The 15915-nt window shown below is 40.2% G+C and overlaps 1 protein-coding gene across 6 annotated transcripts in view; it reads left to right on the top strand.

Annotated features, from left to right (window-relative positions):
* LOC130273936 (cadherin-7) overlaps positions 1–15915 on the top strand; it is a 258593-nt gene that overhangs the window by 234905 nt on the left and 7773 nt on the right. For all 6 annotated transcript variants that reach the window (XM_056521486.1, XM_056521487.1, XM_056521490.1 and 3 more), the window contains one exon: positions 10653–10904. In XM_056521486.1, the coding sequence (XP_056377461.1) occupies positions 10653–10904 (252 nt within the window). The remainder of the gene's footprint in view (positions 1–10652; positions 10905–15915) is intronic.

Raw genomic sequence — 15915 nt, 5'->3', positions numbered from 1 at the left:
CTTGTTATGTAGCCAAACCACAACCAATTGCAGGGTTTAGGAATCGTTTAGGAACCCCTTTGTCAGAAGAATTGGCATAGGTCAATGCCAGTTCATCTGATGAAGGGGTTCCCAAACCGTGAAATGTGTGGTGTTTTGTCTACGTAGTAAACAATGTCTGTTATCATCTGAAGCACTCTCTGTTTGGTGGATCGCGATGAGAATCCAGGATTTTGCCTCTTTTATCAGTAACTTTATGGAACTCTCAGCTGGCAAACTCTGATGCCTATATCCAAAAGCTGCTTTATCTGTAATATAACTAAAAAGTGATTGTGTCTGTTTCCACAAACAGAGAGGGTGAACAGTTACCCTCAGGTTTTTTTTCACAACCTGCAAACACAATTGTAGTTACAACATACCTCCCTATTAGGAGCTCTGCTTCTTTTTCATTTTTCTAGATATATACTGTCAGAAGAGACTTTTTGCTGGGCTTAAAGGGGTACTCCGGTGGAAAACTTTTTTTTTTTTTTCAATCGACTGGTGCCAGAAAGTTAAACAGAATTACTTCTATTAAAAAATCTTGATCCTTCCAGTACATATTAGCTGCTGAATACTACAGAGGGAATGATTTTCTTTTTGGAACACAGTGCTCTCTGCTGACATCATGACCTCAGTGCTCTCTGCTGACATCTCTGTCCATTTTAGGAACTGTCCAGAGCAGCATATGTTTTCTATGGCGATTTTCTCCCACTCTAAACAGTTCTTAAAATGGACAGAGGTGTCAGCAGAGATCACTGTGGTCATGATGTCAGCAGAGAGCTCTGTGTTCCAAAAAGAAAATAAGTTCCTATGTAGTATTCAGCAGCTAATAAGTAGCTAATAAGTACTGGAAGGATTACGATTCTTTAATAGAAGTAATTTACAAATCTGTTTAACTTTCTGGCACCAGTTGATTTAAAAAAAGCTTTCCATCGGAGTATCCCTTTAAATCCAACTGAAAATGACTTGAGAGAGGAGCATTAAATAGAGAGACTTGCTATTTAGCGGCTCTAAGCCAATGATTGTTCTCAGTTATGCTCATTGACGTGACAAATCTGACACGGCTGTCTGCATAATGTTCCTCCCTCATGTCCTTTTAGTTTGATGCAGGCAAAATATAATACACATCCTGACTACTTTTCTCTCTAGACCGAGCTCTGGAGATGATCGAGATCATCAATATTACAAATATTAATTAATTATCTTTTTTTTCCCAATGACCATTGCTCTTCTCTTTTTGATTAATTCCACTTTTCTACCGTACAGTTGTGGTCAGACTCTTACCACTCCCTTTTTTCTTTCTTTCTTTTTATCTTTCTTTCTATCTATCTATCTTTCTTTATTTCTCTTTCTCTTTTTTTCATTCATTGTTGTTTATTGAAAACTTTATTAAATAAACATTTGTTTAAAACGTAATTCACAATTTGCATCAAAAACTGTCTTACAGGACTTACACCACATTTATTTTAGTATTAGAGAATTTTCTGCTGGGTCCGACAAAAGGGACTTGGTCATAAATAGATGTGGCATAAATTTGACAAAAATGTACCAAATTTTGGAGCATGTTTCTGGTTAGAAGTAAGCCAATTAATAGTTCTAAAGGGTCTAAAGTTAGACTTGACAGTCTGTTAGGCTACATTTCCCTCTGTGTTAGATGTTTTGTGAGTTTACTCAAAATGTCCCCTAAAAATAACAAAGGATACAGTGTTATCCTTTCAGTCTAATTATGGACACCATGATGGAAACCCAACATACCTTACTACATTTAATAGTGTCTGCTGTCATCGGTGTCCATATTTTGACAGGTGTCACACCTCTATTATTTTTGTTTTTCTGTTCAAATGGCAGCATGCCTTAAGGCTAGGATTTTTGGGAGATTTTTGCCCTGCGATTTTTGTGGCATAAAAACGCCAGAAAAAACTCCAGAAAAACTGCCACAGTTTTCCCTGCATTCTGGTGATTTTTCTGAAGTTTTTACCTTTGTGTGGAATTTGCCCTTTTGGCCCCTTTTGCTCTTTTTTTTACAAAATAGTTGGGTACCAAAAAAAAAGGATGCAGTAGGGATGTAACAATGTATTTAACTAAATGTTAAGTTTTTTATAACAAAGTTTAAAGTTTTAATACAATTTTTTGTAAACTGTGTGTGTGTTAAACTTTTTTTTCTCTTTTTTTTTAATTTTTTTTTTGTAGTCCTTCTACTCCCAGCATGGAACACACTGTTCCATGCTGGGAGTAGTAGTACCTGTACTATAGACATATCGCCCCGGGTGTCAGTCTGACACCCCATGCGATCGTCCATTATATAGCAGAGAAGCGGAGCGGCTCTATACAGCGCTCGCACCTCTGCTCTGTACTCTGAGTGATGTTCTATTCATATTTTCCGCCCAGAGTTGTGATTGGCCGGAAGGTTGCAGCCAATCACAGCTCTGAGGAAAATATGAATGAATGAATGGCCGGCCCGAAGTATAGTGCAGAGCAGGGATGCGAGTGCTGTATACAGTCGCTCCATCTCTGCTATAGACAGGACGATCACAGCGGTGTCAGTAGTGACATCCACTGTGATGTCTGCAGGTACTACTACTCCCAACATGGAGCACACTCTGCTCCATGCTGGGAGCTGTAGTACCTGCATTAATAGACAGATCACAGCGAGTGTAACTTCTGACACCTGCTGCAATCTGTCTATTAATGCAGGTACTACAGCTCCCAGCATGGAGCAGAGTGTGTTCCATGTTGGGAGTAGTAGTACTTGTAATTAAGGAAAGATCACTCCTGACACCCGCTGTGATCCTCCGGTATAATGTATGGATGCAGCGGCCGGCGCTCTCCTATGGTCCCCTGCACGCCGTATATATACACATTCCAATTTCTCACAGAGAGCTGTGATTGGCTGGAACCATCTGGCCAATCACAGCTCTCTGTGGTAAATATGAATATGTGTATATATACGGCAGGGCAGGGGACCATAGAAGAGCGTCCGCCGCATCTATACATTATACAGGAGGATCGCAACAGGCGATCTGTCAACTAGTGCAGGTACTACTACTCCCATCATGGAACAGTGTGTTCTATGCTGGGAGTAGTAGTACTACCTAAAAAATTAAAAATAAATAAAAAGTGAAAACACACTACATTTTTATTATTGTCGGCTACATTTTTTGTGCTTTACCAACTCACATAAATGGATCCCTGTTTAAAAATTAATAAACATTTCGTAATAAAAAAGATACATTTCGTTAGATACAATTTTTTACAAGTCCAAAAAAGAATAAAAACCGCCTCCAAAAATGCAAAATTTAAAACCAATATAGCGTTTTTCTTGGCGTTTTTGCTCTCCCATAGACTTCTAACGGAGGAAAACACCACGATTTCAGGGCAAAAAACGCTAAACTAGGTTTTGTCGGGCATTTTGAAAATCCAGCCTCTGAGCCCGAAATCACTGAAAAACGCCAAAAGGATAAAAAAAAACGCCAAACTGAAAAATGCCAAGTGAATCTGGAATTTTGCAGTTTACTATTGAATTGCAGCTAACATCTGGCTGCAGCGTTTTTTTACTGGAAAAAACGCTGTGCGCGAAAATTGACGTTTTTGCAAAATAAACCTCAGTGGAGTTCCAGCCTAATACAGTAAAGTTCTGACTAAGTAAAGAGAAGAATAGGCAATTTACATGGGGTGGCTTTGCACCCACTAAATAGAAGCAGTGAAACATCACTCTGTAGCTCATTTATTTTCAGGACTGGGGGATAGGTAGGATCTAATTTAGATTTTTTTTAAACATTTGAATTAAATGTCCAATCTTTCTTTTATATACACAATTGTAAAATTATGTATTAGGCAGGTAATATTTTTTGATAGAAAACCACTGAGGTTATGTCTGGGATTCTGTGCATTGCTGTAGACGTATCTATTTTTATTTATTGGCATAGAATTTCAAATTTGCCATTCAGCTGTGCCACTCATATTACGACACTAAATTACACTAAATTAAGTGTTTTGTATTGTTTAACAATACAAAAATATTGTCGTCTTTGTGGAGTATTTAGATAATAATTTCTCCAACAAATCCTTAAGGAAATACTATCAACCATGCAGTGTATCAATTTATCTTTAAAATAGAAATCGGCAAACTCCGACCCTTCATCTGTTGATGAATTATGGCTCATCTAAACCAGCCAGTAGGCAAATGATTTTTAACCAATTTCAATGTAATCACCATGAACCGAAGCCATTCATATGTGATGGCAACTTTTAAATAATTCCTTGCTGATTTGCTTTGTGAGTTCTTTGAATAAATTCACAATACAACCCTGCATGTATTAAAAACTAATGTAGCAATAAATTGCAAATTTGTATTTACAAAACGAATGATTCTTTCAATGAGAAGATATTTCTAAATATTAAAGTGGCATTCAGTTTTTAACACATAGGTTTGAAAGCTTTTCCTTACATGAACATGTAAAGATATTCTCATTTAAAAGAATATTAATCTATTCCTTTCGAGAACATCTGTTTCTTGTTCTATTTATCCTATTTTAAAGCCAGACAACCCCATTAAGCTTTAAATAAGAAGTCCTACAAAAAGGCATCAAAAAGTCCCTTTGGAAAAATAGGTGTTCCAATTTCAACAAGGTGCATTCTAGTATCTTGTTATTCGTTGTTGTCATTTAATGGGATCCATCATTGTTCACATTCAGATGATGAAAATGGGTCCTTGTCATATAAAGAGCTCAATTGCAATTACTGTACAATTATAGTGCAATACCTGAGCTATGTGTGATACACCTAAAGGGATTACTTGATCAAGACAAGTCTTCAATAACTAGAAGTAACAAAAATAATGGTTCTCATTTAAAGGGGTACTCCGGCGCTTATACATCTTATCCCCTATCCAAAGGATAGGGGATAAGATGTCTAATCGCGGGGGTCCCGCCGCTGGGAACCCCCGTGATCTTGCACGCCGCATCCCGATAAAATCAGTCCCCGGAGCGTGTTCGCTCCGGGTCTGATTACTGTCGATCACGGGGCTGACAGATGTCAGATGTCTCGCCCCCTCCCATAGGCCTGCATTGAGGGGGCGGAGCGTGACGTCAAACGGGGCGGAGCCTTGACGTCACAACGCTCCGGCCCCGTGATTGACAGTAATCAGACCCGGAGCGAACACGCTCCAGGGACTGATTTTAATGGGGTGCGGCGTGCATGATAGGGGATAAGATGTCTAAGCGCCGGAGTACCCCTTTGAAGATTACAAGAGGAGTGGAAGGTGGTTGCCCAACAATCAACTCCCATAGACAACGAATGATGCTGCAGTGTGCATGTACAACTGCTGCTCTTTAGGACAGGCGTTTGGGAACCCATTCTTCAGATTGCAGTTTAATTCCTAGATGAAAAGCCTGCAACATGATCAAACCCCCACAAAAAATATGCATATAAAAGTCTCTATGGGGACTTAAGAAGTGAAAAAGAAAAAACATTTTAAAATGCTTTTAAAATTATAAAAAGCCCCTCCCCTGATGAAAAATGAAACCACCCTTCTTTTCTGATTTTGCAAATTAAAAAAGGACACGTTTTTTTATTTTTGCACTTTCCAATAGACTTGCATTGAGGTGGCGGGGTGTGACATCATGAGGGGACGGGTCTATGATGTCACAAGCTCCCGGTGCCTGCTCCAGCATTCAGAACAGTTTGTTCCAAACGCTGAGCAGAGGAGTATCCCTTTAAATTATCTGTGCGTGACTGCTCCAGCCTGCTGAGGCTTCCTGGAGCATCGAGCCATTGATCAGATGGCATGAAAGCAGCTAAAGGCCCTCCCTCCGGCCTCTCAGCTGATCGAGACATCGCAATTTCCCCGTAATGGTCCTGATCAGCTCCGCTTTGCTGCTGGCAGTGCATTTTTGACATTTTAGATGCCCTGATCAACTTTGATTGCGGCATCTAAAGGGTTAATGCCAGGCATCGGCCCGATCGCCAGTGTCGGGCATTAGCCACGGGTTCTGGCTGCTGGGACTGAAAGGATATGAAAGTGTGGAATTGTCCAAACCATATATGTTCCATGAAGTGCACTACATGCACTTTATATTGTAGATCTGTGCTACTTACAGCAGTTATAGTCTTTTACTTCTGTCATCAGAACAGCCCAAATTTATAAAGTTAATGCATCATACTTTAATAAACTTGGAAGAGAATATAGAAGGTATAATGTTGGGCTGTATGTGTACCCAAATGATGTACCTCCATATCATTACCATTGATAAAGGCTGCATGTGCGCAGCTGAAACATTGCCCTTTTTGAACTAGATGGAATAAACGCTTCTTCACGTTTTTCACCATTACTTGAAGTGCTGCGGTCTTCTTGAATATCTACCATTGTTTTTAGATATTTTACTTACTTGTCTGCATGGACATTTTTTTTGCACAGAGCTTGTGCTTTCTTAAAAGTGGATGCTTTTCTCTTTGACCTTTCTCATTGACATTTACAAAGTATTTATTTTTATTTGAATATTACATATGTTGCTTGGAATATAAGATCAGATATTCAGTTTTCAAGGTTAGCTGCACATATTGTTCCATATTGTGTAGCCACATATATGTATGTTTGCTATTGTCTATGTGTTTTCTTTTTATCTCATTTCATCCTAGTTTGGTGTAGTTTAGTAGTATAGCATGTTTTCCTTCATAATGCATATATTCCAATAGATTTTTATATACAATGGACTTATTGTGTCAACTCTTATTTATTCCTTGGCAACACATGGTGTCTCCTTGAGAAGTGTCTCACCACTATTTTATATTTTCAATTACTATAATTGTAAGTGGTGAATTTGCATATCATAAGTTTTAAACTGTCTGTCATTTCAAATTTACTTTTGACGTGTCAGAGAGACATGCAAAAAGTTTTGATCGGTCGGGGTCTCAGAACTGGGACCTCCCAATGATGAGGAGAACGAGTGGGAAAAGGTGCTTCACTCCCTTGCTTGCAGCAATGTTCCTCCTGATGTCCCATAGACTAATAGTGGGGGCTGTAGAACAGCAAATATTGCAGGCTGAGGACTGTTTTCATGATCAGTGGGGTTCTCAGTACAAAGCAATCAACTGATCTGTGACATGTCGAATGTTTTTGAAATGCCAGGGACCCTGGGAGGATTGAAATAAGTAAAAAAAAAATGTTGGGCAGTGTAGATATCGTCCCCACTTATATGTGGCTTCTTATAAAAGCAATGCACTTCTCTAAGGCTGGGTTTACACTAAAATTAGCCTCCCGCTGCCTTTTTTTGAAAAATGGAATTATCCACCATTTTTTATTTAAATGGCTTGGTGTGCTGCAATCATCTAGTTACTATATATATATATATATATATATATATATATATATATAGGGCTCAGCTCAAGCCCTGCAGGAACGCGTGGGAACTGAGCTCATGCACTTTTTCCATAGCTGGAATACCGTTCCGATTAGTAGGAGTCCTGTGAGACCAGCCCTTGAGTGAAAGAGTTCCCACACTTTTTTCCTAGGACTTGACCCCTTTATATATATCAAACAAAAGTATCACTTGCAGCACTCCAATAGATGCAAAACGTGGATAGCTTTAGTCCATCATGAGACAAGGATGCAACATTCCGATTGCCCTTGAAACCATTATCAAGCATATCATTATGCTTGATAATGTTGCAAGGGCAATCATAACATTGCATCCTGTTCACATGATGGAATAAAGCTATCCACGTACTGCATCTATTGGAGTGCTACAAGTGATTCTTTTGTTTGGAGTATACTATGAGACCTTGACCAGGGTTCTCTACCTGCTGGCACCCTAGCATCATCCTTCAGCAGGGCTGCTCTTTTTCTCCTTTGTGAATATATATTTTTTTTTTTTGTAAAACCACTTCCAAGACTAATCCTCATATGTTAGATATTCTATAGGTACAATTATAAGCCGTAAATTTGCATTAAATAAAGTAAATTTTAGAAGTAAATTTAGGATGGATCAATAATTGGTGACCAGTGTAATTACTAATAATATTGTCTTGTGTTGCCGAAGAGGATTGTTCATTAAAATGACACCCAAGGACAAGCTTCACGTCCATTTCTATGGAAGCCACTTCTAGACACAAAATAGCTGTGACAGCCTAAAATTATTTAATCAAGAGTACAATCTTTTTCTCTTAGTGTTCTGCTGCTTTTCTAACCTCTCCAACACGGTATTTTTCTTTTTTTTCTTTTTGTTACAAACAGCAGTCTGCTCGGCCATATAATAAAGAAATGTCATGGTAACTGTTTTCTGTGCAACCACAGATCAACTGTAGTATATTATATCTTCAAGGACATCATTTTGAAAAAAGTCATCACTCTTTCCTTCTTGTCAGTACAATTTATTTTTTCTTTTCTCCAGCTCAAAATAATATTTGTGTGCTCGAGGTTCTCTTTATTATGAACGACACATAAATATTGTCTTTCTCTTTGAGGCTTTCCTTGCAATGATATTGTACATTTTTGTTTTTATTGAGTATATACATATGCAACATAGGCAGTTGTTCAATAACTTGAAGAATCCATTGTTGTTTCATTACTTTTTTGTACCAAATTTCCAAAGATAGCCAGATTAGACTTGTTTTCATGAGATATTAAACATATATTAATTTTTTGTGCTATACACTGTTTAATTCTGGCATCCTCAAAGGGTAATACAGTACATTGCTGACAAAAAGTTAGAAATCAAAAGTAATGCTAAATTGCCTTTCCCTCTTCACGCCCATTGTGGATTAAAAAACTGCAATATGACATTGCTTGACCTTGTATCATGCCAAGATTCCAACAGGGAGCCTAAGGCCTCCAATAAAAGATGGATAGATACCGTATTTTTCGCCCTATAGGACGCACCGGCGTATAAGAGGCACCCAATTTATAGGTGCCAAATCTAAGAAATTAAAGATTCTGAACCCAACAGTGGTCTTCAACCTGCGGACCTCCAGATGTTGCAAAACTACAACTCCCAGCATGCTGGGAGTTGTAGTTTTGCAACATCTGGAGGTCCACAGGTTGAAGACCACTGGTATAGGAGGTAATTCTCACGTATCCCCGCTGCTCCGGACCCGTCACCGGTGCCCTGGATGTCGCTCCATCGTTGTCGCTGCGTCCCTGTGGTGTCCCCGACACTCCGGACTTCTTCTTCCCTGGGATCCACGCTCTCCGTCGCCGTCATCACGCCGCTACGCACGCCGCACCTATTGGATGACGGCGTGCGCGACGACGTGATGACGTCGAAGGAGAGCGCAGGGTATCCCGGCACGGAGAAGACACCGAGGAGGCAAGTAAGGTCCCTCCCGGTGACCTGTAAGCTGTTCGGGATGCCGCAATTTCACTGCGGCAGTCCCGAACAGCCCGACTGAGCAGCCGGGTTAGTGTTATTTTCGCTTCAGACGCGGCGGTCAGCTTTGATCGCCGCGTCTGAAGGGTTAATACAGGGCATCACCGCGATCGGTGATGTCCTGTATTAGCGGCGGGTCCCAGTCATTGATGGCCGCAGGTATTTGCCGTATAAGATGCACCAACTTTCCCCCCCCCAGTTTCGGGGAAGAAAAAGTGCGTCTTATACGGTGAAAAATACGGTAGATAGATAGATATGAGATAGATAGATAGATATGAGATATATATATATATATATATATTTATTTATATATATATATATATATATATATATATATATATATATATATTAGAGAGATAGATAGATATGAGAGAGATAGATAGATAGATAGATAGATATCAAGGAAAATCGCAAACAGTTAGCTTTCAGCTGATACACTAAATTAGCTAGTGGTAATAGAATATATAGAAATAATCCCTCATGCACAAGATTGGAGATACCTAGCTAATCTGTGGGGCTCAACCAATCAGATTCCTACTGATGGGAACAAAAAAAACCTGACCCCTAAGTAAATGGACAGCAGAATGTGTATTCAGCTTCTTCTCTATTCACTTTCAATAGGCCTTCACTATAAATTTGGTTTCCTATGTATAGGGGATACATTCTAGTCATGGGATAAACCCTTTAATAATCAAAATATATCAACATCTTATTTTTACTAATTTAGAAACAGATATAACAATAATAACTGAACTGCCGAAAATATGTACAGAATGATTTCATTTGTGGAAACGTGGAATGTTTAGGCTAGGTTCACACAGTGTTTTTTTTTTACATATTTTATTTGTAAACGTACATCCGCAAAATTGCGGATATATTGCTTCTTAATTTAAACATTAACGTCCTCTGTGTAAGTCTGAGGGAAAATGGACCCAATTCCCCCAATTCACAGTCATGCAAATAAGTGTTATGCTTTAGATGTAATTGTTATAGTCAACATTATTATTATTATTATTATTATTATTATTATTATTGTTATTATTATTATTACTCACTCTGTTTAATGCATTATCCCAGACATGTGTCCACTCTAGTAAAGCTTGCCACATATCTGTGAATGATCATTTTAGAAGCAATATTTTACACTCAGAGCAATAATGTAATATAAGTGTGAAGACCTTTCTTTTGCTGCCAATTACTTAAGCATTGTTGACAAATTGCAACCTTGTACCGTATACAATGAGTGTGCTAACACAATATATCCTACTACAGATAATACAGCTTCAATCCTTACAAAGAGGAATGGATTTCGGAGGCAAGAACAGTCTGTGTTTTATTTACCAATTGTTATTTTGGACAGTGGATCTCCATCACTTAGTAGCACCAATACCCTTACTATTAGGGTTTGCGATTGTGATGCAGATGGAATTGCTCAGACCTGCAATGCGGAGGCCTACACTTTACCTGCGGGACTAAGTACAGGAGCACTCATTGCAATACTAGCCTGTGTTTTGACACTTTTGGGTGAGTATTATTATTGTTATCAAAATATGTACCTTGTAAGGCTGGGTTCACAACACATTTTTCAAGTACATTTCCCGCATACGTTGTAATTATTGAAAACATATGGAACCGTATTGAAAACCGTATACATAGACAAATAATTGAAAACCGTATGCACCCGGATATGTATTGCGTAAGGTTTGCTTGCAATACAGTTTTTTCCTGTACTCAAAACCGTGATTGACCACGGTTTTGTCTCTGGTTTAAAAACCGTACTGCAACCCTATACGTTTTTTTTTAACATAGATGTCAATGGGAAACGCACATGTATACGGTTCCATACAGGAAACTGTATATGGTTTTTACCTTGCACATGCGCATTTGCATCCAAAAGTCCCCACCTAACACCCCTCCCATTAAAAATGGACATTTTTCAAAAACGTATGTTTTTTTTTTTTTTTTTTTATAAAAACGAACGGAATCTTATGCACTTTTAAAAACAGTATACGGTTTAAAAAGAAATACTGTTAACTTTTTCCCATATGGTTCCATCAATTTTTTGCCATACGGTTTTCTTTAGAAAAATTGATTGAAAACAGTATGGCAAAAATGTGATGTGAACCCAACCTAAGGCTTTGTTCACACCATGTTTTCAGCCATACGGGACCACATACAGATGGGGGGAGCTAAAACCGGGTGCTCCCGTATCCCTGTCGTATGCCGCCCATATCTAATTCCATTCAATGAGCCGACCAGAGTAAAACGCTGTCTCCGGACAGCTCATTTTTGCCCCGTATGCGGTTTTCCACCGGACCAAAAAACGGGGTCCACTACGGTTTTAGGTCCGGTGGGAAAACCGCATACGGGGTAAAAATGAGCCGACCAGAGTCAGCATTTCACTCCGGTCGGCTCATTGAAATGAAGATGTCTGATCACATTCTCCAGGCCAGCAGCAGCATCTGGAACATGGAAGCTTGCAGAAACGCCATGCCATACCCACTCCATTCATGTCCATGGGAGGGGGCATGGCATGTAGCCATCACGCCTCCTCCTATAGACATGAATGGGGGGGGCGTGGTGGCTGTAGTTGCCAGTCATCCGGCACAGAGCGGAGCCACTCGCTGCACTAATTTGAATAGGGGATAAGATGTTTTCCGGCAGAAAACCCTTCTAAGTTTTTTCTCGGGTTTTACACCCAAATTGTGTTGCATGCTTTCCGCACCAGAATTTGCATCCAAAAAATCCAAGAAACCCGACTAACTCTTTATTCTACTCAAAAAACCTGAAAATGGTGCATGGCCACCATGAAAAGAGACCTGGACTTCAAAAAGGGGAGTTTCCCATACATTTTTGAAAGATCCATAAACACATATTTACTGATGTTCCTGAATGAAATGTGGTAGATTTGAGCTCTGGAAAACCCGACAGCTCAAAGAAGCCCATGGAAAAATATCTATCTGGAATTAAAGTCCACAAAAAAACTACACTCCGCTCTTAGTTCATCTTGGCCAGTGTATTTTATTTTTGTTGGGATGGGGAAAATGATCAGATAAAATGAGGATGTTTCCAAGTGCACCCCACACATACACACAAGAGATCATAGAATATTACAACTATAAGGCAGAAAAGGTAGGAGTGGGACTCCCACCCCTTCTGAGTGACAAAGCAATGATTTTGGGAGCCCTCTCTGATTTTCTTTTCTTACATGATCCTCTGATCTCTGTTATTGAGTGATTTTATTTAAAAAAAATTAACTGGTTATGTTATGGCTTTGTATATTATTTTCTACCAACTTTATAGGACTAGTGATACAAAATGTATCTGGGTGTGATGGTCAATTGACTGGATCACTTTCAGATTTAACATAGGGCTATGTCACGGGGCAAAATCTAAGGGATTATATAGATTTTCACCCTTAAAGGGTTATCTGGCATAGAACTTTTCTTACATGTCATTCCCAGGCTGCCAGCATATAAACCAAAACCTGAACTTACCTGCTGCTGCTCCCTCTGTGTCCAGATATCACTTATCCCAGTCTGCAGTCTTCTTCCTGGTTGCCAGTGGTTGACATGTCATACTGTCACTGAGCTAATTGCCATCTGCAGTGATGTCCTTCCTCGCATGTGATGCATTGAGCCCTAGTGTAACGCCATAACGGGTGTGGACCTGCTGGGCCACTTTCCGATTTGGCGTAGGGCCAAACTTGGGAGCAGAATCCCTGGTTTTCACCCTGTATCCCGCCGCAGGTTGTGGAAGCTGGTCTTAGCTGCAGGGAAACACCAGGTCGCTGCCACAAGAGTGGATCTGGTAAGTGGCAGCTGGTCAAGCAGGCAAGAATGCCCCAGAGACAAGCACTGGGGATATAGGCAGGTGAGTGGGATCTGACACTGGAGATGAAAGAACACAGCAGGTAGAGTCAGAAGCAGCAGGGCAGGCCAGGTGATATAGCAGAGCTGGTGCTGTTAAAACAGTAGAGCTGAATAGCTCAGGTGCAGCTAGATTGAACAAGCTTGCTGGCAGAGAGAGGCATAGTCAAACAATCCAAGATCATACACTGGAGAGGCTAAACAGGAGTAAAGGGTCAGGCAGAGACAAAGTCGGGAACTAGCACAGGTCAAGTAACTGGAATGCAGGAACACAGCAGAACACACATTCACTTGCAGAAACTAGAATATTGCTAAGACAAGGAAAAAAGGGTGGGGCACTCTTAAATAGGTCATGTCAGTCAGGGATTGGAGGGGAAGCAGAATCAGAGGTGTGTACAGACCCTTAAAGAGACAGACCTCATGCTGTTTGGCTAAGGTAGGCAGAAGAATGCGCTAGCAGCTGCCAACCGCCAGTGTTACAACCTGGCACTAGGTTATGGGGCATAACATGACACACTGTCTTTCAGCCTATCGCTCGTAGTTTAACTAATTTATCATTGGCAACCAGGAAAGAGACCAAAGTAGGGTAGCATCGATTCTGGGGTATTAAGGAAGCAGCAGCATTCTCAATATTTGTTTTATATGATGGCAGCCTGAGGAGGATGTTTAAAAAAATTCTTCCTCAAATGATTCTATTACACACAGAAAGGGACTGTGGATTTCCTACAGGAAATCCTTGTAGCAGTTCCCCAGTGTAATCTGTGAAAGCAAAGACTGATGTTTTCAGGCATGGTACCACAGGAAAAGAAAAAAAAGTCCTATAAACAGAAAGGTTGTCATGGGCAACAGTCTGTGGATTAGAAGTGGAAAGACTGGGTTATTGATATAGAAACAAAAATTAAGAAATACTTTTGTTCGTCATAGGAATAGCGCCTTTATTGCTCCGATACTTTTGCTTGTCATAGGAATAGCGACTTTATTGCTCCAGCAATGAGCATCTATAGATGGCTTCTGTAAATAGGACATGGTGCCAGGGCATTGGTGGAGGATGGAAAATAGCAACATGCACTGGCCTTTTAAATATGACCAGTGGAGATAGCAGAGTTGTGGGAACTAAGAGGGACATTTATCAATGTTTGCTTATGTATTCTTTTTTTTAGTAATTTTTTCCTTACTTTTTTTTTGCTTATGTGTGACTTATTTATCAACTGGTTTCAGCCTGTTGATAATTTTCTTTCACGTAAGCAATTTTTCCTTTTTTACTTTGGTAGTAGCTTTTTCTGCTCCATGTTTGAGCTGGAGTAAATTTAGTAAATTTTTAACCCTGTTGCGACTTTTTTTTGCGCAGTTGCGACTGTTGCAGTTAATAAATACCTGACTACCCGTAGTCCATTTTAAAATTATTACTACGTAGTTAATTTTTGGGAAACGTGCTTTTCTCGCTTTCCAGTCAAAATGTTGCACGAAAAATCGCGTAGTCGCAGTTGCGACAATTTTGCGACAATTATAGTAAAGAAAACCTGACTAAACCCGTTGATAAATGTCCATATAACAGAGCAGTGACTGCCATGTGGACTGGGCTGGACTGGGGCTAAAAACCAGCCCTGGAAAAATTATCATACCAGCCCAGCAGCATTGCATCATTGTGGCAGCAGAAGGCAGCAGGGAAGGGATAGGGAAGCCTGACATTTGATTTGCCAGGCCTCCATAAGAGAACTATGTTGTGGCTTTGCCCTGATGTCAAAGAGCGCAGCCGCAACATACAAGTCCCCCCCCCCACCCCCCCCCCCCCAAAAAAAAAAACCCTCTCTTCCTTGCTCTTGCGCTACCGGCAGAATCACGGAACCCAGTTCCTGGTGTCAAAAGCTTCCGGGTTAGGTGACGTGACGTTACACAGCTGCTCATTAAACTCCGGCCTCAGCCTCAGATGCTGATTGGATGGCTGGCTGTGTGACGTCATGTCACCTAACCCGAAAGTGCCAGATACCAGTAACAGAATTTCGTAATTTTATTGGCAGTGCAGAAGCGAGGAATTTAAGAGAGGGTTTTTGTTTTTCACTGTCCACCCCCCCCCCCCTCCCCTCTTTTGTAGTAGATTTTACATAGGGTGAAAATACCATGGGCAGCATAGCACGGATGCAGTCATTGCGATTCAAGGTCACTCAATTACATTGAGACTTCCAGGTGTTTCAAAGTAAATATAGTTTGAAAATGCCACCAGAATACAGGTAAATATTTACAAGGGCTTCTCCCTGTCCAGCCGGCTTGATTGACATGTCTTTCCCTAGCAGTGTATAGGGAGGCACTGGAAGACACAGTGGTCAGCACCACTAATTCCAACACTACCCGCTAGGGACTTGTTCAACCGATGCACCGACAGCAAACACCTTTTCCCGACTCTGCAGTTTCCTGCATACAGACGAGTTGCTCGTCTGTATGCAGGAATCTGTATTGCACTCACCAATCTCTGTGCAAATAAAACCTTCTTCGGTGCAGATACTTACAGCTGTTGCACATGATCCTCACTCTTTATCAGACCATACACATTCCCACACCTCAGGGTTTACAAATACACCTCTCTTGTGATGTGTGAAAGAGGGCGTACTTGTTAAAATTATATAGAAAAGTATTAAAAACTTACAGGTGTGAGAATGGGTATGGTCTGA

The sequence above is a fragment of the Hyla sarda genome, chromosome 5 (assembly GCF_029499605.1).
Source record: "Hyla sarda isolate aHylSar1 chromosome 5, aHylSar1.hap1, whole genome shotgun sequence".
NCBI classification, from domain to species: domain Eukaryota; kingdom Metazoa; phylum Chordata; class Amphibia; order Anura; family Hylidae; genus Hyla; species Hyla sarda.
Note: the sequence above shows the minus strand (reverse complement) of the source record. Positions and strands in the feature narration are given on the sequence as shown.